The sequence below is a fragment of the Coenobita brevimanus genome, chromosome 92, assembly GCF_032717465.1.
Source record: "Coenobita brevimanus isolate Jiangsu-jjx chromosome 92, ASM3271746v2, whole genome shotgun sequence".
Classification (NCBI taxonomy): domain Eukaryota; kingdom Metazoa; phylum Arthropoda; class Malacostraca; order Decapoda; family Coenobitidae; genus Coenobita; species Coenobita brevimanus.
Window position 1 is genome coordinate 552,161 of NC_137045.1, and position 25,985 is coordinate 578,145.

Here is a 25,985-nt window from a genome sequence, read left to right on the forward strand (position 1 = left end):
TACGACTAATTTTCCCTTGGTTGCCCTTATGTTTCTTCATCATTTTTCACTTTCTGCTGAGGAGGATTCCGATTCTGTCGTACTGGCGTGGTCGTAGAGATGAGACGAGCTCCAATAGGAAGAAGAAGAACCTAGCACTAGTAGGTGGGTCAAGAATTCGGCAACTTTCTTGTATTTTGTTGCCTGAAATATCTAGAAACATGAACAAGGCCACGAGGAAGAAGAATGCACAGCAGATAAAACCAGTGAATGGTATGTTTAGTCCGGTTTCTATGTATGTCAGCCTCACTTAACATGTAGCGCAAGTCCAAGACGTATACTGTATTTAAATGTTAGGCGGCTTAGGCCGACCAGTTTATTTGTTCGAAGTTTTTTACTTGGCGTAGTCAGAAATTGAAATTCTTTAGACTTTAGTATTAAAATTTGCGTAATGGTAAAACAACTACATGGGCGTGGAAGTTTCACCAGATTTCTTACATACTACAGTCATCACTAATTTTAGTACGGTATGCAGTAGCCAACAGGGAACAGCCAGTTCATTTTAGAGTACAAAACATACCGTATAGAACAAACGAATTTTAACTATTTTAGGGTATTAAGGAAACGGCTTGAACAGACGCGGATGCGCGTTAACTGACTATCGCGTCACGCAAACCAAACTTTAACGGGGGGGGGGGGGGCTTCGTCCCTCCAAACACCCTATGATGTTAACCCAAGGGTTGTCACAAAATCTAACGCTGGAAGACCCTAATTCCAAACATACCAAAACCCCAAACCTAACCTGTCTTAACCTGTGAAGGAATCATCTGAAGAAATTCTGAAGGCTGCGCCATTATGGTTAAGTAAACATCCCTACGTGTCAAGTGGGGTTGGTGGAGGATTAGTGCCCCTCCCTGTAAAACAATTAACTCTAAGCCCTTGGCCACCCCGTTTGGGATATATGGCGTCTGGCAATGAATGAATGAATGAATGAAAAAACCATAATCTCGAGGGGTTTAAGCAATGTGTATTTTGGTTGAGAATGAATAATGTGGTTTATGCCAGTTCCTACAAAATTGCTGCTCAAGTGAATCTTGAAGATATTATCTTTCTGCATTAGGAATCTTGCAAACAAGCCTAGAGAGGCTTTTCTGATGATTTCTTTCTTGAAGTACAGTAAACCAGAATATGATTCATACTCCGAAAATAATTGTAGTGCCACAAAAGTTAAGATTTTTGCTAAATCTGTACAGGAAAAGGTTGCTGTTGAAGGGATTCTGGTAAGCAATGCTGAAGTCCAACTGATTTGGAGGATTTTACCAAGGTTGTATGCCTACTTTGTGGCATAAAACTGCCATTCCTCCATTATGAATGGTGTGCTGTGATGAGATATACCACTGAATATTGTGCTAATCACATACAAGTACCATGGAAAAGGATGTAGAGCCATACCATAGTATTATTCTGGAATGGGGCAACGGGAAGTAAGACACAAAAGGCTGAAAATCATCACCTGGTTAAAATGAAAGCTGTAGGTGTAAGCATAGAATATGGTGCCAGTATAGTATATATTTCATGAAAGGAAGATAAAGCTATGAAGTTATTAATTTTGTTAATTAATATTCCCATTACATTTAATGCATTTTCTGCAAGAAGCCCCCTTTACAAGCTTTGGTGGAAGAATGAGGCACCAAATACGAGAAAGAATGGGAATGTATGTGAAACAGTATCTTTATTGCATCCAGTTCAGTATCCTTTGCTGCTATGTATTACCAGCCAAAATTGATACCAACATAATACAGTAGTGAGCAGGGCTTTGTATGTAAAAGGAAAATTTTTGTTTAAAAGTGCAAGCCAAGAGTGAGAAAAATGAAAAAGTGCTGAGAGGAACATGCAGAGTCACATGGAGAGACAGGCAGACAAATGAGGAAGTGAAGGAGCATTATGGTGTCAGTGTGGATGTAATTGAAAATGCTTTGAGATGGTTTGGCCATGTGGAGAGGATGGAGAAGGAGAGACTAACAGGAAGAGTGTATGTGCGTGAGGATGAGGGGAACAAGAGGAAGGGGAGGCCAAGGATGAGATGGTGGGATGGAGTGGAGAGATATATGAGGGAGGGGTGTGTGAGTTGGAGGGAGGGCAGCCAAATGGCTGAGTACAGATTGATGTGGAGACAGTTTTTTTGTGGCTGTCCCATACAGGATTAAGGTATCCTGCAATAAATAGATATTGCATTGTAGACCTTAATAGACTGCATGATACCCAAATCACAAAACAGAAATGCTGAAATGTACTGGGTAGTGAAAGCATCACTAGACAAACTACATACTGTATTACTATGACAATTGCTATTAGTAGCTCCAATTACCTTGAAAGAGTATAGAAGTATACAGTACTTAAACAGATTCAACAGCATTTTCTGTGTTAGTCAGTCCATTCAAGAAGGCCATTTCCTTAGTTCCAGATTTGTTTAAAGAGCAAGATATAAAGCGAGAACTTCAACTTTTGGATGACATAATTGGGCCCTTTATCAAAATGTTGAACACTAAAATTGAGCCAGCACCAGGTCCAGTGTACCACATCATTGGGAAGCCAAGATTGGAACCCTACACCCCAAGTGATGCTGATGGGTGAGTTGTGAGTTACATATTAGGGATGAAGATTCTGGTGTGACAAGTAAATGATGACTAGTACTGTACAGTATTCTTATTATCCATAAATTTTTATGTGCAGTATACAAGTACAAACTTAATGGTAGATAACAGTAGCTGATACTGTAATTGTATTCATGAATTCTGTATTTTTAGCAGTTATGTTCACTATGCTCTGTGTATATCTCTTATGCAATTTACTGCAGTTGAAATTTGCCGTTAATAATTGTGAAAGATAATAGCCTGCAGTATATTATGGTACATATATGGGTATGAAGTCACCTGACTTTATGCATCCTATTTGTAGGCAAACTCAAGATTCATTGACACTGAAGAGGTACACATATAATGCACGAGCATGCATTCATGCTTGGGTGGGTGTACGTCTGAACTGTCTTCACAGGAGTGCTGTCTCCTCTTGAGAAATAACAGGGTCTTTAAAATCTTGGAACTAGTCAGGGAACCAGAGATCATATATAAAGCCACTAAATGACAACAAAATCCACAAAAGCAGCTGCTAGTCATGAAGAACAATAAAAAGTTGCATTTTGATATAAAAATCCCCTTAGTTTCGTTGACTTCTAAGTGTAATTGTCGTTCCTGCATTGGAGAGAAAAAAAATCAGGAAAATCATTGCTCTCATTTGCGATAATAGCTCTAGTTTGGCAAGCAAAGGCAGAGTTCCATGACCAGTCCCTGCCAGTGTTAAACAACTAAGCTGCAAAGGTGCTTTGTCATGCCTGGTTGCGATACTTGAAGAGTCAGTAGACAAGGGGGAGTTACATCTGAACTATGTGGAAAGAAGGAGAGTAATATAGTTGCTGGTTAAATGATGGATTTGATGTAGAGCATATGTTCTTATTGTTGAGGCCCCAGGCTCATCTGGAAGTGAACCCAGTGAACTGGAGGCTGAAGTTCCTCTTCTACTGCCCTTCATTCTCCTTTCTGAGAACAAGGAGGGAGTTAAGGGATGTTTCTATAACCAGCTATATCATTGCCACCATGTGAAGTTTTCCCATACCAAGATGTCATAATCACAAAGTAATGCTTCAAATAATGCCATGTTGTGCTATTGAAAATACAGTTAAATTGATTTGGGATACTGAAAGTGTAACTGCGAGAGACTAGAGTACTGTGGGCCTCTAGTGGTGAGGCTTGTACCTGATGCAGGTTATTGCTCTTGTAACTGAAGTATAGTCATTTCTCCCAGGCTGCACTGTATCATGGCTAAGAAGAAAAGGTAGAGTAGTAAGACAGCAAGTGCAGAAGGGAGAACTAGGAAGGGAGGGATGGTTGAAGAGATGAAGGTATGCCTGTTGAAGATGGCAACTCTAACACTTACATATGGTGACATGGAGGGAAGGGGAGTAGCATCTCTGTGAGTTGTACATCATATCTACAAAGTCCAGATTGGATTTATGTACATAATGAACTTACACACACACACACACACACACACCTCTATAATTTGGGAGTGGAAAAATTTGTACCAAGAGTAAGAGGGAAAGAAAACAGGAAAAAGGAGTGGTTTAATAGAAGGTGTATGATAGCCAAAAAAGAGAGAGATAAGGCGTGGATCAATTGGAGAAAGAGAGGTAACGACAGAACAAAGGAAGAATATAAAAGAACAAGAAACGAATACACAAGAATACGTAGGGAAGAAGAAAGGAATTTTGAAAAAGGTATAATTGACAAATGCAAGGATGAACCCAAACTGTTTTATAGATTTGTTAATGGCAAACTGAAACAAAAGGAAGGAATCACCAAGCTGAAAGTAGATGGAGAGGTCTTTAATGATGCGGCAATGCAAGCAGAAATAATGAACAAACGTTTCCAGTCAGTTTTCACTAAAGAAAAGGAGCTTGTGGAAGGGGAGGGAGTGATTAGAAATGTTCCGGTGATGAAAGATATAAAAGTGGAGGTGCAGGAAGTGTATAAATTACTGGAAACTCAAGATGTAAGGAAAGCCCCAGGACCTGATGGAATTTCTAATTGGGTACTGAAGGAATGCAGAGAACAACTGGCGGATAAAATTCACAGCTTAATTGTATGCTCACTGGAAGAGGGGAAAGTGCCAAAAGAATGGAAGAGGGCAAATGTGGTACCAATTTACAAGGGAGGAAACAGGGAAGAACCCCTGAATTATAGACCAGTGTCTCTAACCAGCATGGTCGCAAAATTGTGTGAGAGAATCCTGAAAGACAGATGGATAAAATATCTGGAAGAGATGAATATTTTGGCTGAATGTCAGTTTGGATTCAGAAGTGGAAGGTCATGTGTTTCAAACTTGTTGAGCTTTTACTCAAGAGCGATTGATGTGGTACAGGAGAGAGATGGTTGGGTGGATTGTATGTACTTAGACTTAGAGAAGGCCTTTGACAAGGTACCTCATAAGAGACTAATGTGGAAACTAGAATATATAGGAGGACTAAAGGGGAAACTTCTGGAATGGATGAGAGACTTTTTGAGAGACAGACAAATGAGGACAGTAATAAAGGAAAAGATGTCTGGATGGAGGGGAAGTAACAAGTGGAGTCCCTCAAGGCTCAGTGTTGGCGCCAGTAATGTTCCTGATTTATGTAAATGATATGGTAGATGGAGTGAACAGTTATGCGAGTCTGTTTGCTGATGATGTAAAGATCTTGAGGAAGATAGAGGTTGAGGAGGATTGTAAAATACTGCAGGAGGATTTGGATAGGATACACAATTGGAGCCGGACGTGGGAAATGAAATTTAATGTAAAGAAATGTAAAATATTGGAAATGGGTAAAAGTACCAGGAGACCATCACTGAATTATTTTTTGGGTAATGAATTAATCACAAAAAGGAAAGAAAAAGATTTGGGAGTGCTGGTCCAAGATAGTTTGTCACCAGAAAAGCACATTAACAAGATAGTTGGAGAGACTTATAAGCTCTTGACTAACATAAGAGTAGCATTTCATTATATGGATGAGGAAATGATGAAAAAAATTGATAGTGGCCATGATCCCAGGTTAGAATATGCAGCGGTAGTGTGGTCCCCACACACAAAAGAAAAGATATAAACAAGATTGAGAGAATACAAAGAACCGCAACCAAGCTGGTCCCCAGTCTGACAGACCTGTCATACAGAGAGAGGCTGGAAAAACTGGATTTGCCTTCGTTAGAGGAAAGGAGAAAGAGGGGAGACATGATTGCGGTGTTCAGGACCATGGTGGGAGTAGATAAAATTGACAAAGAAGATCTGTTTGTATGGGATAAGAGAGCAACAAGAGGACATGGAATGAAATTGAAAAAGTCAAGCTGCTTGAAGGATATCAAGAAATATAGCTTTCCTTACAGAAGTATAGACTTATGGAATAGCCTGGACAAAGAGATCGTCCAGTCTAAAAACATAAACGAGTTTAAAGTTAAATTCGACTTATTGAGAAACAGCGACGGAAACCCACGAGCATAGTACATTCCGTGTATATCACAATTAGGTATATTCTTAAATATTTGGAACGACTTAGACAAAGAGGTGGTGCATGAGAAAAACATTCATGTGTGTAAAGGTAGACTTGATAAATGTGGATATGGAGACAGGACAACACGAGCATTGCTCAATTCCTGTATACTACAAATAGGTAAATACAAATAGGTAAATACACACACACACACACACACACACACACACATACTGCATGTACAGTATACAGTATATATATATATACTGTATACTGTATGAGGGGAGGAAAGGGCAGACATCCATGAGCAGCACTACATCAAGTGAGTGGATGGTGAGCGTCCCCACCTGCCCTAGTACAGTATTTACTTGAGAAAAATACCTCTGGTCTGTAAACACAACCTTCTCTGATTCAAGAATTCCACCACCATTAAAGTAATCAGTGACATGGTTGCACCTCATATATCCAGCACTAGCAGTTGATGGAATGATCTTTACATCACAAGGGATCACATGAGTGGCATATGAAGAATATACAGTATTTATATGTATTATTGCCTGTGAGGTGGAGCCAAGAATTTTGCAAGCCTGATAGTTTGCCTGTACTTGTATGCTCCTCATTTTGTATTCCAGGATCCTGCCTACCAAGTTTATTAGAGGGAAGAGGTGTGTGGTAATCACAGGGTCATTCATCCTCTTAGTGTAATAGGAAAAGTATGTGATAGAATACTTTGACAAAGTTAGGGAAATAACAGAGGAATTAGTTGGAGAAGAACAGGGAGGTTTCAAGATCAGATATTCATCCTACGATGTTTAATGGAGAAGTTTATAGAGAAAGGAAAGAGGTGTTAGGGATCCTTATAATTTCATAAGAATGTAGCCTTATAGCTTTTATCCTGAGCCTTGTTAACTCTGTAATGCCTTGCAACTGTTAAGATTTCAAGATGCAGTTGAAATTGCGGTTGAATAGAAAATCCTCAGTGTGTCGAACTAATTATGGGAAGACATGTAGTGCTGCCTACTTCTTCCTTTGCCTTTATCATTCTTTTTCTGTGTCTGCCTTCCTTTCTTCCTATTTCTCCCATCTTTCCTGTCACTTTTTATTATTCGTCTTTCCTTTCCAGGTGGCTTTACATTGAGTGACAAGCCAGATGTTTTCCTGTAAACCAGGAAGCCATTTATAACATTGGGTAGCAACCACATGCATGTTGCCTACATGTCAACAAGTGGGTTGGTGGAGGGTTAGTGCCCCTCCTCATAAGACAGCTAACTCATTGGCAAATGACCACCCCTTAGAGGATTATGGCATCCAGCTTTAAGATAGAAAGATGGATAGAAAGAAGTTGTATATGGCCTTCATGAATTTGGAGAAAGCATACGACAGAGTGGATAGACAAGGAATGTGGAAAATATTAAAAATATATGGAGTAAATGGGAAGTTGTTGAATGTCACAAAGAGTATACAGTATATGAGGGTGCCAGGGCTACATTGCATGTGGTTGGTGAACTGAGTGAATTTTTCTGTCTGAATGTTGGATTGAAACAGGGATGTCATGTCTCCATGGTGTTTCAGTTTGCATTTGGATGAAGTTATGAAAGAGATACAAGGTAGAGCAGCGGATGTTAGAGCGACCCTAATGAGAGAGGGCAGTGTTTGGAAACTTCCTGTTCTGTAGTTTGGAGATGATATTGTCTTGTTAAATGAAGACAAAAGGAAGCTGGAAGTCTTTGAGAATGAGTTTGGAAGAGTTTGTAAGAAATGGAATCTAAAAGTGAATATAGGGAAGAGTAAAGGTGTGGTCTTTGTGAGAAATGAAGCCACTGGATGTACAGGGAGGCTAGATAGTGAGGAAATGGAAAATGTGAGTGCATTTATGGGTGGTGTAATGAGTAAGAATGGAAGTTTAGAGGATGAAGTGCATGAAAGGGTACAACAGGGAAGAAAGGTTGCTGGTTCATTGAAAGCAGTGACAAGAAATAGGGAAGTGATTATTGAATTATAAAAGTCGCTGCATGATGGTACTGTATTGTGATAGCTACCCACTCCAGTATGGAAATGCAGCTTGTACTTTGTTGGAAGGACACAAGTCAAGAGTGAGAGCAGTGGAAATGAGTTATTTAAGTGGAGCATGTGGAGTTACATGGAGAGACAGACTGAAAAATGAGGAAATGAAGGAACGTTCTGGTGTGGATGTGGATGTGATTGAAAGTGTTAGGAGAAATACTCTACATTGAGGTGGTTTGGCCATGTGGAGAGGATAGAGCGTAAGAGACTAGTGAGGAGAGTGTATATGTGTGAGGTGGAGGAGGGGGGAGGAGAGGGAGAGGGAGACTGGGAATGAGATGAAGGGATGGAGTGGAGAAGTATATGAGAGAAGAGGTGTAAGCTGGGGTGGGGGGAGGGCATCGAATTGGTAGGGGATAGGGCAACATGGAGGCAATTTGTTTGTGGTCACCCCTTATGGGATTAGGGTGTCTGGCTGTAGAGAGATAGATAGAAGTAGGTTTAGGTTGATAATATTGATGGTGATTATTTACATACTTGAACTGAACGTTCTCTATAATATGAAACGACTTACACTATTACCATATTTAAGTGTCCATTGTGTATTCAGGGAGCCAGAAGGAGTGGAGGATGTTTGTCAGAAGAGTGGTCTGAGCAGAGAGATGGGGGTGAAGCTCCTGCAGGTGCTTGGGAAGGAAGCAGCTTTACTCACCCTGGATGCTATATCTTTCCAGCCAGCTGTCACTTTCCTTAGAGCAAATACATTAAAGGTAAGTAATGGTTGTAATTCCTAAATTTCTTTTTTGTGACAGGCTCTAAATCAGTGAAAAAAAAAAAAAAGTGGACCATCATAGTTACCTTCTGGCATACCTGTGTGATTGATATTTGTTTGAATCAGTGTAGTGTTGCAGTAGATCCTTGTGTAGCAAGTACCTGCACCTTATTCTGCATAGATGTTGTTCATTCGTTCATTTGTAAAGGTTCCAACATCCTTGCTTGTGATGGCCTTGGTTACCTATTGGCGGCTGTCCACGCCAGTCAGTCTCTGGCAGCCTCTGTATTCTGTCCCTTTTCCTTGAGGTCACACACTGTGACTTCATCCCAGGTCTTGTTTGGTCTGTCCCTTGTAACCCCATCCCAGTATTCACACTTCTCACCTGCATCCAGTTGTCATGCTCCATCCTCTCAACATGCCTAGGCCATCTCAGTCTACCCCTTCTCATCACAGTGCAATACATTCAAGCCCCATCCCTCCTCTCAGCTCTTCAATAGCAGTCCAAACCCCCCCCCCCAGGCCTTACATTCAAGGATGCATAACACATCCATCATTGTCATTTTTGTATGTTTTACGCAAAGATTATCTTCTTTTACTGCCCAGGTCTTTCTGCCATACAACATTATACTCCTAACACATGCCACATGCAAAGATCCCTTAGCACAGAGGGAGCATCCTCACATTGTTAGGAGAGGCCACAGCTCCCTAAATTCCTCCAGCCACTCCTTACTCTAGCCACAGAACTAGCTCCTGTCCCACCTCCAGCATAGTGTCCCCCAAATAACAAAATTTACCCACAAACTCAAGAGACTCTCCAGCTAGATCAATCCTTTCACCCCTGATAGTTTCCACATGCTCACCCCAGCACACCTCATACATAATATCAGCTTTGTTTTGCAGCCTACTTCTAATACTAATACATCTCTTATACACCCACTTATCACAAACACTGCACAAGATGGAGTTACATCTGAGACCCTTGTGGCAAATTGCACATTGGCACACTCCCTCTGCTTTGACATTACCACCACAAGCCCTTGATATTATCATTTTTGTTTTATCTACATTTACTCTCAAACCCTTGTATCCCATTTCAACCCTCCACTTCCGGAATATTTCCTCTGCTTCCCACTCATTCTCCACAGTCAACACTGAGTCATCATCATACAGCATCTCTCATGGAAGTCCATTTCTGAAGTCATGTGAGAGAGCTTCAAGCACTGACAAACTATAAGGGGCTCAAGATTGACCCCTGATGCACACTAACATTCAGTGAAAATTCATCACTCAAATCTCCATTCTTTCATCCATCTTTCTTGTCACTTTTTATTACTCTTCTTTCCTTTTTAGTCCTTTTCAGGCGGCTATACATTGAGTGACAAGCCTAATGGTTTCCCGTAAGTCAGGAAATGCTTACAGGAAACCATTTACAGCACTGGGTGATAACCATATAACCATCCCATACATGTTCCCTATATTTCAACAAGTGGGTTGGTGGAGGGTTAGTGCCCCTTCCTGTAAAGCAGCTAGGCTAACTAAAAAACAAATGGCCACCCTTTATGGGATTATGGTATCTTGCAGTAGATAAATAGGTAGTTCATTGACACCATTTAAGTAAAAAAAATGTTGAATACTCCAGCTTGAAATCAGAGTGCTTGTATGCTGGCCATGTGGAGATAATGGAGATTCAGAGATTGACAAGGAGACTGTTGTTGTTGTTATTTAACCCTGGTCTGTCTGGAGACCCATCTACCGCAGGCACACAGTCACCCCTGCAGGGCTGTCTCATGCAGTGAACTGATATTCCCTTACAGCTGACAGCACCTCACTATAGCAAGATGTGGGGAAGAGTGTGAAGGTTTGGTTCCTAGATAGACCCTGCATTTGCATTTCTCCACCCATTTAACAAGGGGATCATTTTAGGCTCCACATCACCGCATTCTTTAGTTATGTGGTTACCACCCAGCTTGGTAAATGGTTTCCTGGATTATAAGAAACCATTAGGCTTGTCACTCTCTGTAGAGCCACCTGAAGTGGAGAGAAGAGTATGTAATATGTTGTGACAAGCAGGATGGGAGAAAATAGGAAGGGGGGAGGGGGGGCAGACACAGAGAATGAATGACAGAGATGAAGGGAGAAAATAGGCAGAGAGGAGAGCAGACAGAGAAAAAGAATGATAGAGATGATGGGAGCAAATAGGAGGAAGAGAAGAGGACAGACACAGAGAAAGAATGAAAGGTGCAGGAAGAAGCAGGTAGCATTATATCAGAGTCAGTGATGGGCTTCCCCACCTACCACCACAAGGAAACTATGTGAGTTAGGTTTATGTGGAGAGGAGGAGGGGGAAACCAAGGATGAGATGGAGGGATGGGATGTTGTGACTTGGAGGGAGGGCAGTCTGATAGCAGAGAACAGGGTGGTGTAGAAGTGCTGGGTTCATGGCTACCCTTTCTGGGATTAAAGCATCAGTCTGTGGATAGATGCAGATTATACTGTAGTATGCTGTACTCCACTTTCATTAGTATGTTCTAATGAACAGGGTTGCAGGAAGCAGATATGGCAAGACCTTGAAGCTAGTGGTGTAAAAGCCTGGTTGCCTAGATGGTCCTGTACCAGCATCCTGGTGCTGTCACACCCATGCACCTTGGAGTCCATGCTGTCACAGATAATCTCTCAAGGATTATGTATACAACAGGTGAGCTTGTTTTATATTAGAAGAATCCATCCAGCCATGTCATTGAATCCTTTATTGCTGTATCAGGAGTGTTGTTTTTGGTGCTACCCAGGTTTATCTGATCATGAACCAGAGAACTACAGGAAACCGACTACTCTGAGAGACCTTTGTTAGGTTATGTTAAAGGATTGTCCATGTTGCGATAATGTGGTGCATGAGGTGAGTGTGATGTAGAAATTGTGTTGGACTGTGGTTATAGTTGATTTGTGTGTGTGTGTGTGTGTGTGTGTGTGTGTGTGTGTGTGTACTATAGCGTGGAACGATGATGGTCGTATCGCAGTCTGGCTTGATACGATTGTGTCTCTCTGGATAGGGCAGTTTCAGAGGGGTGAATGTCTGATGGTGGTTTCAGTCAGGTGCTATTGGGCTGGAGGTTTTGGATGCATGGTTTTAGTTGCCATGTATTTGTGTATGTGTTTGTGTAGTGTATTGTTGGTTGGAGGAGGAAGGATGTTATTGTAGCACTTTTTGTAGTATTATACAGTTGTTTGTTTTTTGTTTCATTGTAGAGAGGGATGATGCAATGTAGTGCTGTAACCAAACAAATTTGGCGAACTGATATATTGCCGATTTGAGCATTCTTGCAGATACTGAGCCAATACCAATGCTTGCTCTCTGAATCAGATAATCGGATATGAGAAAATGCCCTTATATGTCTCCAGGGTATTAATCACTATCTGGCCTTTGTGTGTGTGTGTGTGTATGTATTAGTTGTTGTTGTAGTATACAGGATTTGAGCTAAGCTCATGTTGTCCTGTCTCCATATCTTAAAATTATCCAACCCATTTTTAAACACACAGATGTTCTTTGCTTGCACCACATTGTCTTCCAGACTGATCCAGATGTCTTTACTTCTGTTTGGGAAACAAAGTTTCGTCCACATCATTAAAGCATCTAATCTTCTTCAGAATATATTCATGTCGTCATGTCCTTCCAGCATCATCCACAAACGGATCTTCTTTAACCACCTTTTCCAGTTTTCTACTTCCATTAAACATGATAATCAGATCTCTTCCCCCACTTCCCACACTGTGCATTGGTAACGTCAGCTTCTTCAGTCTCTCTTCATAAGATGATTCTCTCAAACTTGGTAGCATCTTAATCACCATCCTCTGTGCCTTTTCCAGCTTTCTTAATACTGTACTTCTTTAAATGGAGTGACCATATCACTGCTGTATATTCTAATTTCATTCTTATCATGGACACAGTTATCTCTTTCAGCATTTCCTCATCCAGACAGCTGAAAGCCACTCTAATATTGGCCATCAGTCTATATGCCCCTGCAGTGATGTTATTTATATTCCTCTCTGATGATAGATTATCCTGTATGGTCACTTCTAGATCTTTCTCATCCCTTGCTTTGCTGATCTTCGCTCTTCCCATTTTATACCCATATCTAGGTCTTTTGTCTGCACATTTTTCCCATTAAACTCCGTTTTCCAAGTCTGGCATAAATTGTACAACTTATCCAAATTATTGCAATGCCTCACAGCTGTCACCATTCGAAATTTGCTTCACAATTTTTGCACCATCTGCAGTCTTATTCACATAACTGCTTAAATCTTCTGGAACATTATCTGTATTTACATACAGTCGACCCTTGCTATAATGGACCAATTGGGGGAAACCAGGTTCGAGTTGCACTAATTCACACACAGAAATTTCTCTCTTGTTTTACTATCCCATACAGCACTGTTCACTGCATACTTGCAGTGTTGTTTGGCAGTGGCAATGGCATTGTGATGGCCTTATGCAAGTGACAATGTTTAATAACTTGGAGAACAAAAGGGAGACAGTCACAGGCACAAGATATGTGAGCAAGTGGGTGAGTGAGACGGGGTCTTCAAAGTGGTGCCACAGAGGCCGCCACCTGTGCAGAGGCCCAAGATGGGGGTTCTGCACGTGTAAAAACTGGACAGCCTTGTTGTGTCAGACATCTGGCTGTTGGGTTGCTTGCATCACCGCTTCCACATGAAATTCTTAGAGGCGGCTTTTGCAAATATCATTGTAGTGAACTCATGATCATCTTGCCATCGGTATTCCGAAAATGGGTCTAACCTTTCGTCCATCGTTATAGTGATTTATTGCATAGTGGAGAAACGTATAGTGAGACTCTTTTATATACTGTACTTCATAGATACACTGTACATATACATGTCATATATTGTTCCTTTTCTTTCCAGCATGAGCGACAGTGGCAGCGAGTTGAATCTACATGGGTTGGAGAAGTAGCCCCGGGGTCAGATTGGTTTACTGATTTAAGAACCAAGTCTAAAGATGATACTGCCAAAAAGAAGGTTCAACCTGTCTCAATATTTCACAGTGCAAAGGTAAAACTAGCATGATATATTGCATATTTGTTAGTATCCATTATCTAATGCAGTGTACTGTACTTGTACAACATTTATGTTACTGTTTCCATATCCAAGGACCAAAAAATTAAATAAAGTACAGTGGTCCCATCATTTATGCCTTACTCTTTTTAGTGCAGTTTTTATTGCATGTGAGGTAAAATGAGTTACCACACCATTATAGAAATGAGTCCTCAGGGGCCCTCAAGGAGGTAATAATGGATTTGCTGTGTTACTGCTTTTACATACAAATGTAAGAGAAATATCGAAAATGTGCCCAGTGAAATGAACCACACATATTCAGGCTCTCATAATCCTGGCTTTACAAGCACCGTATATCTGTGTGTGTGTGTGTGTGTGTGTGTGTGTGTGTGTGTGTGTGTGTGTGTGTATATACTGTATATATATATATCACTTATCTTAAATGTCGGTACCAACTGCCTAGTCCTGGGCTCCTGCGCTCCTCGTGGGGCAATGTAGGATAGGATGATGTGTATATATATATATACTGTATACTGTATATATAAAGGCACATAATTAAATATCCACATGTCGTAATTAAAAGCCACCTTCATGTTGATCAGTAGTCTGTATACCAACTTTTAATTGTCCTGTTGGCTAATATGGTTTTTTGGTAATAGGCCATCTTGTACAGGTATACCTGTAATCACTCTTATTTCGTTCTCTTCTTTTGCCTTACTGATCCTTTCTTTTCCTATTTTTTGCCCTCAGCTAAGTCTTTAGTCTCTCTCCCATTTCTAAGATGTGGCATTTTTTTGTGTGTGGGAAGCCATTTTCCAAGTATGTCTTCAGTTATGTAAAATGTCTGATTCATTTTGTATTTGTTTCTCATTTAATTATTGGTATTTAGCATCATTGACATGCCTTTCTTGTGCTGGTAGATATATTTTTATTTATTCTCCCCCCCCTCAGGGAAGTATAAGCTCTCTTGTCATTCTTGCACTGGGAGCTAAGGAGGGTGATGATGTGCTGGAGCTGTGTGCCACGGCCTCGGGCAAAACTTCACATATTGGTTAGTCGTGATTTATATTTGGTAATCTCAGGTTCTGTATAATGCAGTAGACCATTATATGATGAACCGATATGTGATGAGTTGCACATACAGTGATAAAAAAGTTAGGACCTTTTTTGATCTATGATAGTATTTTCACTCATGTAATGCTTAGGATCCCATTTGAAGTCTCACTGGTCATTATAAAATGGCGATTTTACTTATACAATTGCCATCACAGATGTTTACAGTCATTTACTTGTTCCAAGATGGCATTTGCAGTCATCATTATTGGGTGTGTTGCATCATTGATGAAACAGTAGTGTGGTGTTGGAGTTCAAGCAGCAAGTGAAGTGCAGTGAAGTTATAAAACTACCAGTTTATGTGAGCTAAAAACTTGTTTTGAACTTTTGTTTTGTGGTAAGCAGCAAGTGAAATGCAGTGAAGTGAAGTAACAGCTAGTTTAGGTGAATTGGAAACTTGTTTTTAGACTTTGTTGGGTGGGTTACCCTTGACCAAAAACATATCCCCAATGAACCCATGTTATAACAGACTCACCCACAGAAAATTGTAAGTCAGTTATGTGTACAAGCAGGTGTAATAGCATGGGATGTTATCTCAGTCCAAGAATACCTTCGTCATCATCATCATCATCATCATCATCATTCGTGTCATCATCTTTGAGGCCTTCTTCCCTCCAAGGAGCCCTCAAACAGGGAATGGCCCTGACAGAAACACTTCCAGACTACCTTATCCTTACACACCTCTCTCACCTTCAAACTTTTCTCCTCCTCTTACTTATCTTTCACCAGTATACTGCTTTATTCTCTTCATCCATACCATATAAGGTCTGTCTCTGTCAGCACTACTCTTGGGCTCAGATGCCAGAATGGGGCATGAGCTGGACTCAGAAGTCTGGCTTGAGATGGTCTCAAGTCCAGGCTCACAGTTTCTGAAGTCGGGCTCAGTCAGCTTGACATCGCCATATGCTGAAGCAAGTCCGACATAACAAAGTCAGGTTCAAGTTGCATATTTTTGGCAAACTTTTGACTATTTTCAAATCAGCCAGTGACAGTGCTGACTTTTGAATATTTTGAAATTTAGCAAATAAGGCAAGATAAGCCAAAAGGTACTTTATTGGAACTTTAGATAACTGATAACTATAGTCAGTTGTCATCATCTGCATTGGTATTTCCTTACTGAGGGTTGGTTAGGTCATGTTTTATTTTCAAACATTACATAAGCATGACTGTAGCCTATGTGACTACTTTTACCCAGTAAGTCACAAGAATTTGTTCATTCATATTGTATCATTTATAAAGGTTCCAACACACTTGCATACTTCATCCTCGGTCACCTAATGGTGGCTGCCCATGCTGCTTGACCTCTGGCAGCCTACCTATTCCGTCCCTCATTTCTGAGGTCACAACCCAGGTCTTTTTCAGTCTGCCTCTTGCACCCCTACCCCTGATGTTCACACTTCTCACTTTCTGTACCCTGTTGTCATCCTTAATCCTCTCCACATGCCCAGGCAATCTCAATGTACCCCTCTTTATTAAAATCCAATACACTCCAGTCCCATCTTTCCTCTCAACTCATCAATTGTAAATCTGGTTCCCCAAGCCTTGCATTCAAGGATGCCCTACACAACCATCTAATCATTATCATTTCTGTATGCCTGAGCTAACAAATATCATCTTTTACTGGTTAGGTCTCATTACCATACAAGCATTACAGTCCTAACACATGCCACATACAAAGATCCCTTAGCACAAAAGGAGAGTTCTCTCAGTGCCAGGAGAGACAACAGCTCTCTGAACTTCCTCCAGCCACTCTTTACCCTAGCCACAGAGCTAGCTTCAGCCACACCTCCAGCACATATGTCCCCTAAATGAAAAACTCTTCCACGCACTCAAAAGACTTACCAGGAAGATCAGTCCCTTCACACTTGACAATCTCTACATGCTTTCCCTGACATACCACACACACGAAATCAGCATTATCTCACAGTCTGCATCTAATACAGTTCCACTACATCACTTTTGCATCCATTTATCACAAATACCACACAAGATGGAATTACTTCCCACACCCTTGTGGCAGACCACACATGGCCACTGTCCATCTGCTTTGACAGTACCCCCACCTGCCAAAGATGGCACAACACTATTCTGTGTAGCTATACTGAATCTTGCTAAGGCTAACTTCATTCAAGACTAGAGTGTTGAGATTACCAGGAGCATTTTCATTCAGTGAATCTTGTGGAAGATTAATAGAATTTTAATTGTGAAAATTTTTCATTCATTCTGTAATTTTTTTCACCAGCTGCCATGATGATGAATTCAGGAACACTGGTGGCCAACACTTTAGAGCTGTGTGAAGCAAAATATCTAGAGGATAACCTTAAACAGATGGATATTAAAAACTGTGTTGTGACTTGTGTGCCTCCTGCTGCCATTTCCCAGGTAAGGTGCCACATTTCATATGCTAACCTTCTCTTGAAGTATCCAGTCTTACTTGCCATAAGTGCTTGGGATAGATTAAAAGCATCTACTCACCAGAGTGCCAGGGGGTTATCTCACCCTCTTGAGGCCCACAGTAGGGGCAGAGGGACATTGGTTATAAGATTATGACAGTGTGAGATAACTTTTACCTGGCCATGGCGTAGCGGATTGCTGCCTGGCTCTCGTCTGAGAGTCCCGGGTTTGATTCCCGGCATAGTGGTAATATATTGGATGATTTTTCCTGTGTAAAGTACGGGTTTCTCTGTTCAGGGTAGTAATATGATTAGTTTTTTTTTTTTTAGGTAAATTGTTCTGTAGCAACCCTACAAGACTCACATACATTACACTACATATATAGCAGTAAGTTTTTATACACTTTAGAGTTATTCTTTATCCTCCCATGGATTCATTTGTTCTTACTTCTGCTTTAGGAAATTTGAATAAATTATAACTTAGTTTTATTGCATGGAGGAGTACATATATATATATATATATATATATATATATATATATATATATATGGAGCTGTCCCTTCCCATCAAATATATAATGCTTATCTCAAAACATTCCTGCAGAAGAAGAAACATTCTTTCTGCCGGGTGTTGGTTGATGTTCCAAGCTCTGGTGTAGGCGTGGTTCCTAAGTCCCAGTTGCATCATCCCTGTTTGTCATACCACCATCTGACTCAACTCACTAGTATCCAGAGGGAACTGATTATCAATGGAGCAGACTGTCTGAAGCAGGATATTCATCTCAACTCTTATCTGGTGTACACAACATCCTCTCTTCTGGTTAGTTGAGGTTTTGATTGGCAAACTTACTAGGGCTTCACCTCCCCTTCCTCAAATCCCACAAATACTCAATGAAGTCTACAGATTTAATATAAAGAGATGTGTGTGTAAGTAGCTTTGGAAGAGTAGAGTAGATGGATGTCTAAATGAGTAATTCAATGTCAGTGATTGAGGGAAAGATGTGTGATGTGCTCATGGTTGTCTGGTACAGTATATAACTTTATTATTGATGTATGTACAGTACAGTACCTATATCTTTATCCACATTAATATATGTTTGTCTCTTCCATGCAGTTTTCATCCTTTAGAGATAAAATTAGGATTCATTACAAGTGTATTTCTTATTTATAATTATTATCTGTACAAACCATGAGTTTGATGTGAGGAGTGGCCATAAGTACTGGTTATTTTTGTTCAGACTGGCACTGTTTATCTGCTGATCAGAGTCCCCTGATTGTGTGTGTGTGTGTGTGTGTGTGTGTGTGTGTGTGTGTGTGTGTGTGTGTGTGTGTGTTGTATCACTGGGTGTTGTTGACAAAAAATAAAGACCGATAGAAAAGCAGTGGGGTCAGCCTAGAAAAAAAAAATGATGATCATTGAAGTCTTTTCTGTTAACTCTTGGACACTATCTATCTATCTATCTATCTATTGCCAGACGCCTCAATCCCGTTTGGGGTGGCCACAAACAAATCGCCTCCAAGTCGCCCTGTCCCCCGCCATTTCACTGCCCTGCTTCCAACTCACACCCCCCTCTCTCATATACCTCTCCACCCCATCCCTCCATCTCATCCACGGCCTCCCCCTCCCTCTTTCCCCCTCTTGGACACACTGCAGCATATAAATTGTGACTCTGTATCTGTAAAGAGTATCATCAGAACTCATAAAAATAAGCCAGGAACTTCAGTATTAAAATTCCCCAATAGGCAGAAGGGGGACTCAGATCAGCAGAGAAACAGTGCCAGTCTGAACAAAAATAACCAGTACTAATGGCTGCTCCTCTTGCATATGAAATAGTAATTGCTGAATACACCAAACTCATGGTTTGTCAGCAGGAGGAAGGGAGAAGCTATGAATAATGTTATCACACAGGTAAATACTATACGGTAGATCCTCAGTTTGTGCAACTAAATATTCAGGAATTTTACCACGCAAATTAAAATGTACAAATCACAGCGTTGAAATCCCATGTTATTCGGCTAATTGGTATAGTGAAGTCCCAAAATTTTCCCAAAGGCCAAAGCTACCCCTTTGGCCTTCTTGAATTTTTTTTTCCCCTCCTGATCATACCCAGCATTCATTGTAGTACACATATAACCTCAAGGAACAGCACTGGGGATTAAAAAGGGTTAATTAGAGTGGTAAATAAGTGGTGATCACGTGCCATGACAGAGGACAGAGTGATGTTTGGGTGTCTGGGAAGGGGACATTCAAGGCCGGGGGACAAGAGGACCTTGGAATGAGCAGTGCCTCTAACTTCTCCATGGCTGAGGCCCCTCATAATTGCTGCCCTGATTGTCCTTACTGGCAGGTTGTGAGGGTTGGACACTGTGAAGGTGCTAGACTGGGGAGATTGAGATGGTGGGGCAGGCATCAGGGTTGGGGCTGGGACAAAATAGGCAGTGATGAGAGTTTGGAATGACTCATTATTATTCTTGACAAACTGCTCCCTCAGCTCTCATATGATGTAGTAATTGCACTCTGGAAGAACTGCAATTTTTCTTTATTGTGCACTACCATCATTATGGTGTCCTTGAGCTGATCGGCAATTTCCAGATCTTGGCTTAGCTGCTGACAAGCATGCCCCTCAACGTGCTGTGACTCAGCTGCTGCCAATGCCTGCTGTGTGGCCTCAGGTCCAAGGCGCTCGTCCTTCTTAGTCTTATTTCGAGAGCAGTACCGATAAAGTGAAGACCGTCATCATGAGTGATGGAAACAAAACTCTCCCCAGTCATTTGCTAGGCTACCTTTGCTGCCTGGCATAGCATATCAGTGATTAACGTTGTCACCGCAGCTGGTTAAACGTGAGGTAGCAGCTGTTGCCACCTGTGCAGAATAGCCTCTTTGCTAATGTCATCCTAGACAGCAGCATTTCATTTTTTTTTTCTTAGTAAATAAATTACATTTGTAATATTAAATGGCAATGTGTCCCTGATCCCCTGCCTGAACTTGAGGCTGTGTGTAGGGAAACTCGTGTTTCATCTCCTCCTTTAACTGTCTATATGACAAAATTGAAACTAAGTGCTGTAAAAAGCAAGCCTGAGAAGAACAAATCACCCAAGGGGTTTAGAGTGGCATCTTGGAATGTTTGTAAAAGGCTTATGTTATGTAAAACTCTTATGTGTCGAAGTGTGGCTGACAGACTCCAGGAATGTGTCAATGGTGAGGGCGGACACTTTGAACACTTACGAGACTAAAAGTGTGTCTTTTGTGTTGGAAGAAATGGTAAATGTCAACCTACTTTTGCACCACCCTGTATATTGTTCATTTTCTCACTTATATAAATTTGCTGTAGCTGCGCAGTAGGAAGCAGTTGCCACATATTCAAACCAAATGTTTTTATCTTGTTAATTCAGGTTGAAGAAAATGAGTGTATAGTGGAGTACTTGTTGAAGGAGCGACCACAGTTCCATCTGGTACCAACTGGGATTGACATTGGCACTCCAGGTTTCACATGCTATGGTGAAAAAAGGTAAGTCTATTGGAATTTTGATATAATATAAAACAAGTTCAACATACACAGAGAGTGAAATTTATCACCAACACCTATACTGTACCAGACAACTCAGATCACCACCAAAATTTTACAATCTCTTCTTTGACCCATTGTGCACATATCCACAGAACTTTCAGATATTGAACGGACAAAGAAACAAAAAAATAGGTCTGAACCAGGACTCAGACTCAGATCACCACCAAAATTTACTCACTTCATCCTTGTTCCACGACCCATGTATCCACAAAATTTCATTCAAGTCCATGTATAACTTTTTGGGATATCTTGTGGACAAACAGACAAACAAGGGTGAATACATAACCTCCAATTTGGTTGGCAGAGGTAATTACCACATACTGTATAGAATTATTGTAGTATCATACCCATAGTAAGGTGCAGTGAGAAGAGCCATATACTGTAGCTGTTACAATCGTTTTCACATGAAATACATGTACAGTCAGAGGCAGAGGTTATTTACAAGACCAAAACATGTTGTCCTGGGAGAAATTAATCTTCAACAGTTAGGACTTATGTGTCATCTAGGTGTAGGACCTCATACTGCATCGATAGTGGTAATCACATTTTTCTCATGTGTTTGGCACTGTTTCATTTACTCAGTTTTAAACATCTTCTACTGGTACCACCATCTGCATGGACCCCACTTGCATTGATTCCATAGTCCCCATAAACGTGTCAAAATTCAGCAAGGTGCTTCAGACTTCCTCAGACTACCTATGCAGTGATGTCTAGACTGGCAGCTTGACTGCCATCTTGACCTTTATCAAGGATTTGAGGGATTTTGTCAAGAATTTTGAGGAATTTGAGGCAAGTAACTAGGATCCCAATAGAAGAGTTGAGGTCACAGAGGGTTTTTGTCAGCAAGTTGAAGTCTGTCATGGTGAGATTTTTCCCACTTTTTTCTTTTTTCATTCTTTAACCCGCCCCATCCCGATGTTTTCTGGGCAGTGGTATGCCCCAGTCCCGACGTTTTTGGACCTTTTTTTTTTTTTTGCTCAAACATCCGCTTTTGGTGAGAAACATTGAAAATTCATAGAGAAATCGCTCACCTGAGGTTTAAAATACTCGATTTAGGTACGAGTCCTTCCTTACCTGACTGGGTTTTCTAATAGGCTGGCACCAAAGAAAACGAGTTCTATGGGAGGATAACTATTTTATCCACTCATAAACAGTATTTATTTATTTACTTGGTACGAATTTATATGTAGTACAAGAGTATATTGGTTTTCAAACAGTAATATAGGCATTATAAGCATTGTTTCACTCACTAACTCATCAGCATTCATGACCTTTTTTTTCCCACATTACCTGATCATCATTTCTGACTGTTTCTTCCTCTAATGATATGTAAACCTTGTCCTCCACATTGTCATCGATTGGGGAATCACTCTGGCCCTGAATGTCCTTATTGTCCAGGTCACTGGTAACAGGTGAATTGCCGAGACAGTGGCGTGCAGGGGGGGGGAGAGGTTATGTGGTGTAAGGCATTGTCCCTGCTTGGCATCTTGTAGAGGAATAGAGGAAGGTGTCCCGTGTATACGTGCCAAAAATCACTCGCGAAATCTCTTGCGAAAATTGAAAATTGTGCAAATTAGGGACCTTGCAATGTTGCCGCGTTAATTCACGTCGCCGGGACATGAGTGCACGTCATGTGCAGACGTTAATTCACGTCGCTGGGACACCAACTGTCCCACAGCCTTGGAAAGCTTCATAATAACAACTTGAACTGGACAAGTAACCAGTTGACTTGAGTTGGAAACTTATTCTTAGAACTATTTTTGGTGGGTAACCATTGGCCAGGAATGTATCCCCATTGAACTCACGTTATAATATGTTCGATGTATGATCGATCATTATCCAATCAGTCTTCCAGGAAGGCAAGGTGATTATTTAATGAGGTTGGCATGTATAGGTGAATGCACTGTTATGCAGAGAACAGTTTTGTGCCCTTATTGTATTTGGATAGTTAGCAGAATTACCATCTGATAGGCCTATGTGCAATGCATCTGTAAAGGAAGATTTTTTTTTTTAAGTATGGCTTAGATAATTGTGCTTGTGAAATCGAGCCAGGATTTCAAGCGCTTAAATGATAAGTGAATGATTGTACCAACTTGCCTAGCCCCGGGTTCCTACGCTCCTTATGGGGCAACATAGGATTGGATGATGGATGGATGGATGAATGATTGTACAGCCTATCACTGGGCATTCTGTCGATAGTTCTCCTTATTTAGTATTTTGTCTTTTCATGCCTAACCCTATTTTGTTTTGTTTTGTTTTTGAAGGATCCAACATGCTTGCATGCATCAGCCTTGGTCACCTTATGGCAGCTCTCCATGTTGCTTGAGCTCTGGCAGCTTCCCTGTTTAGTCCCTTATCCCTGAGGTCACCAGTGACCTCGTCCCAGGCCTTTTTCAGTCTACCTCTTGCAGCCCTACCCCCAGCATTAACACTCCTCACTTTCTGCACCCAATTATAATCCCCCATCCTCTCCACATGTCCAAATTAATCATCTCAGTCTACCTTTCTCATCACAGCACCAATACATTCCAGTCCCATCATACCTCTCAACTCTTCCATCGTAAACCTAGCCCTCCCTCAGGCCTTGCACTCAGGGACGCACTGCACATCCACCTCATCATTGCCATTTCTGTACGTTCAGGCCCATTTGTAGGTGGAAGAAGTATCACAATGATGATAAAAGGTCTAAGTTTCTTCTTCTAAGTTTATTCATACACTTGTACAGTGCATGAGGATAGGGGATATTGGGATGAATTTGGTGGTTGTGATGCCTTATTGCTTCACCCAACAGATTTACCCGTGATATGACCTACACACAGCGCATCTATAGTCACCAGCGACACTTTGATGGCTGTTTCATTGCCAAATTCGTGTTGGAGAGTAAAGTTAAAGCTGAACAGACTGCTTATAATAACCTAATCCTCCAAACTCAGGACAAAATGAATCTTATGAAGGATATACTCAGCCCTTTTCAAGAAGATGTAAGTGCACCAAAATGGAAGAAGAAACCAAAAGATATGAAGGGAGCTCAGAACTCCAATAGTAATGATGGAGGTAAAGCTTCAGAAACCCTGCAAAATGAGAGAATCAAATCCAATTTATCTTCAGTGGAGAAAAGGGGGAAAAACAAAACAAAAAATGAGCCTGGAAAGGAACCTGAAACATGAAACCAGTACTCCTATGTTACGTAGGAAAAAAAGGGTAGCAGATACTGTATGTAAAGGATATTTATTGGGCTAGCAGAAATTTTGTATTGCACAAGGATTTGCATTTAGAAAAAATATTTTCTTTAAGAAATTGTCCTTTGTTTCTCAGTTTTAAACATAGAGAATATCTTCTTGAAATCCTTATCTCATTTTTCCATTAATGTTTGTAGTTATACAGATTCTGTCTCTCAGGCTCCTGTGATGCATGGTTATCTGGATAAAATTGCATGGTGTTAACTGGAGTAGAATGCTAGAGTTGGTCCAACCATGACAGGGCTAATGGTGACATTATAAACTCATTCAAGGTTGTATTAACTCGTTCTCACCTAAATGAAATTGTATGGGGTTATCTGGAATAAAGTATAGTACTCAAGGAGGCAGCTACGAATGGGTTAAGCAGTTTCTTGTATTTCAGTTCTTTTTAACACAAAAATATCTCTGATAATACTTGTGGAGTGAATTTTTTTTCCAGCTATCAAACTACTGTATACAGTACTTAGACTGAAGTGTGACCTCTCTCTGTAGGAACCTCATGTGCTGTTTTTTTTTTTTTTTTTTTTAGTTGGTTCACTTTGGTATTTTACTCAGGCCGACCCCAGAAAAATTTGTTCAGTGTATAAATATCCTATTGGTCAAAGGCTCCTCAAACCACCTGGAGTAACCCCTTCTTTGCTAACCATACACCATGTAATTTTATATAGGCTAACACCAAATGATCTTTCCATTCAAGAGAAATCTTAGCAAAGGGCTAATTCATTAGTAAATGATGTAAATATCATTTACTAATGAATTAGTATACAGTAGGACTCCTCTCATGTTAGCATCACAGGCAGTGAGATCACAGATCCTGTTACACAGATGGCCATGTCTGGATCATCCTCAGAGCCTGTGCTTCTCTCAGAAGCTGCACATCATCTCCTGACAGTTGGGATGCTGACTTGGGGTTCACTTTCCTGCCACAGGATTGAGGCTATAACCGCATGGATTCATCTAATCACCCTTGGGCCTGTGTATCTTCCCATATCCCAGATGTGGCACTCACCAGATTGCCCATCAGGCATATTGGCCTAGCCTGTCATCTCCAGTGCTTCATACTAGTCCCAGATCCTTATTGCTAGTGGAGCAATTGCCCTAGGAAAAACAAAGATCTCCCTCCCAATGCTCCTTAGTGGGGTGGGCCTGAGCCATCAGCAACATCATCCTTCATCACATGTGTTCTTCATATCTGGGCTAGAACACTGTCCCTAGCTAGGGAGTTCTCTTCATGAGCCCCTGGGAGAGCTCCTACAGGCCTCCAGCCAGTGACAGCCCTTCAGTCAACACCAAGACCCATGCTGTAGCATGCTTTCTTCAGTATTATTCCTATCAATTTAGTCGCAGGAAAAAGTATGCATATTTTTTTCGTCCATCTTGTAATAGTTAAACTAAGGCATTTATCATTCTGAAAATGTAAAGAATGAAGCAAAACAAAAAACCACTTGATTATCAGAAGCTGGTATTGTAAATATATTCTGACAGAGCAGATTATTCATTACTTTATTTTTTTCTTTTTTACTGCCATATGAATCAGCCTTTTAGAGTGCAGGCAGCAGCTCATCTTGCAAACATGTAATGCAATTATCATGCTGTAGTACTGCTAAGTGTCATACAAAATGTATATGGAAGAATGTATGAAGTACAGGTATTTTTAAATCAGGTAAGGATGAACAGGGAGTGGATGAAAAGACAAAGAGAAGTATTATAATAGTTTTTATGCATGTTATGTACAGTGTGAATGGAAGACTGTTAAATTCTACTTAGAGTG

General features: G+C 40.8%; 1 protein-coding gene across 1 annotated transcript; it reads left to right on the top strand.

The window, feature by feature from the left end:
* The first annotated feature begins 200 nt into the window (after positions 1-200).
* On the top strand, positions 201-25,252 carry LOC145412055 (uncharacterized). Its single transcript, XM_080281972.1, has 11 exons — positions 201-252; positions 2,408-2,609; positions 8,670-8,829; positions 11,374-11,529; positions 13,752-13,898; positions 14,853-14,952; positions 17,257-17,396; positions 18,011-18,226; positions 20,800-20,915; positions 23,767-24,029; positions 25,011-25,252. Exons 1-11 carry the CDS (start codon positions 201-203, stop codon positions 25,250-25,252), a joined length of 1,794 nt encoding a protein of 597 aa, XP_080138098.1.
* The last annotated feature ends 733 nt before the right edge of the window (positions 25,253-25,985 follow it).

Excerpts from the sequence above, each read along its gene's own strand:
- LOC145412055 (XM_080281972.1), top strand. The coding sequence starts at position 201 with ATGAACAAGGCCACGAGGAAGAAGAATGCACAGCAGATAAAACCAGTG. Across the intron at positions 17,397-18,010 it reads CTCCTGCTGCCATTTCCCAG|AAGAAGAAACATTCTTTCTG; the intron begins GTAAGGTGCCAC and ends ACATTCCTGCAG. Across the intron at positions 18,227-20,799 it reads ACACAACATCCTCTCTTCTG|GTTGAAGAAAATGAGTGTAT; the intron begins GTTAGTTGAGGT and ends TTGTTAATTCAG.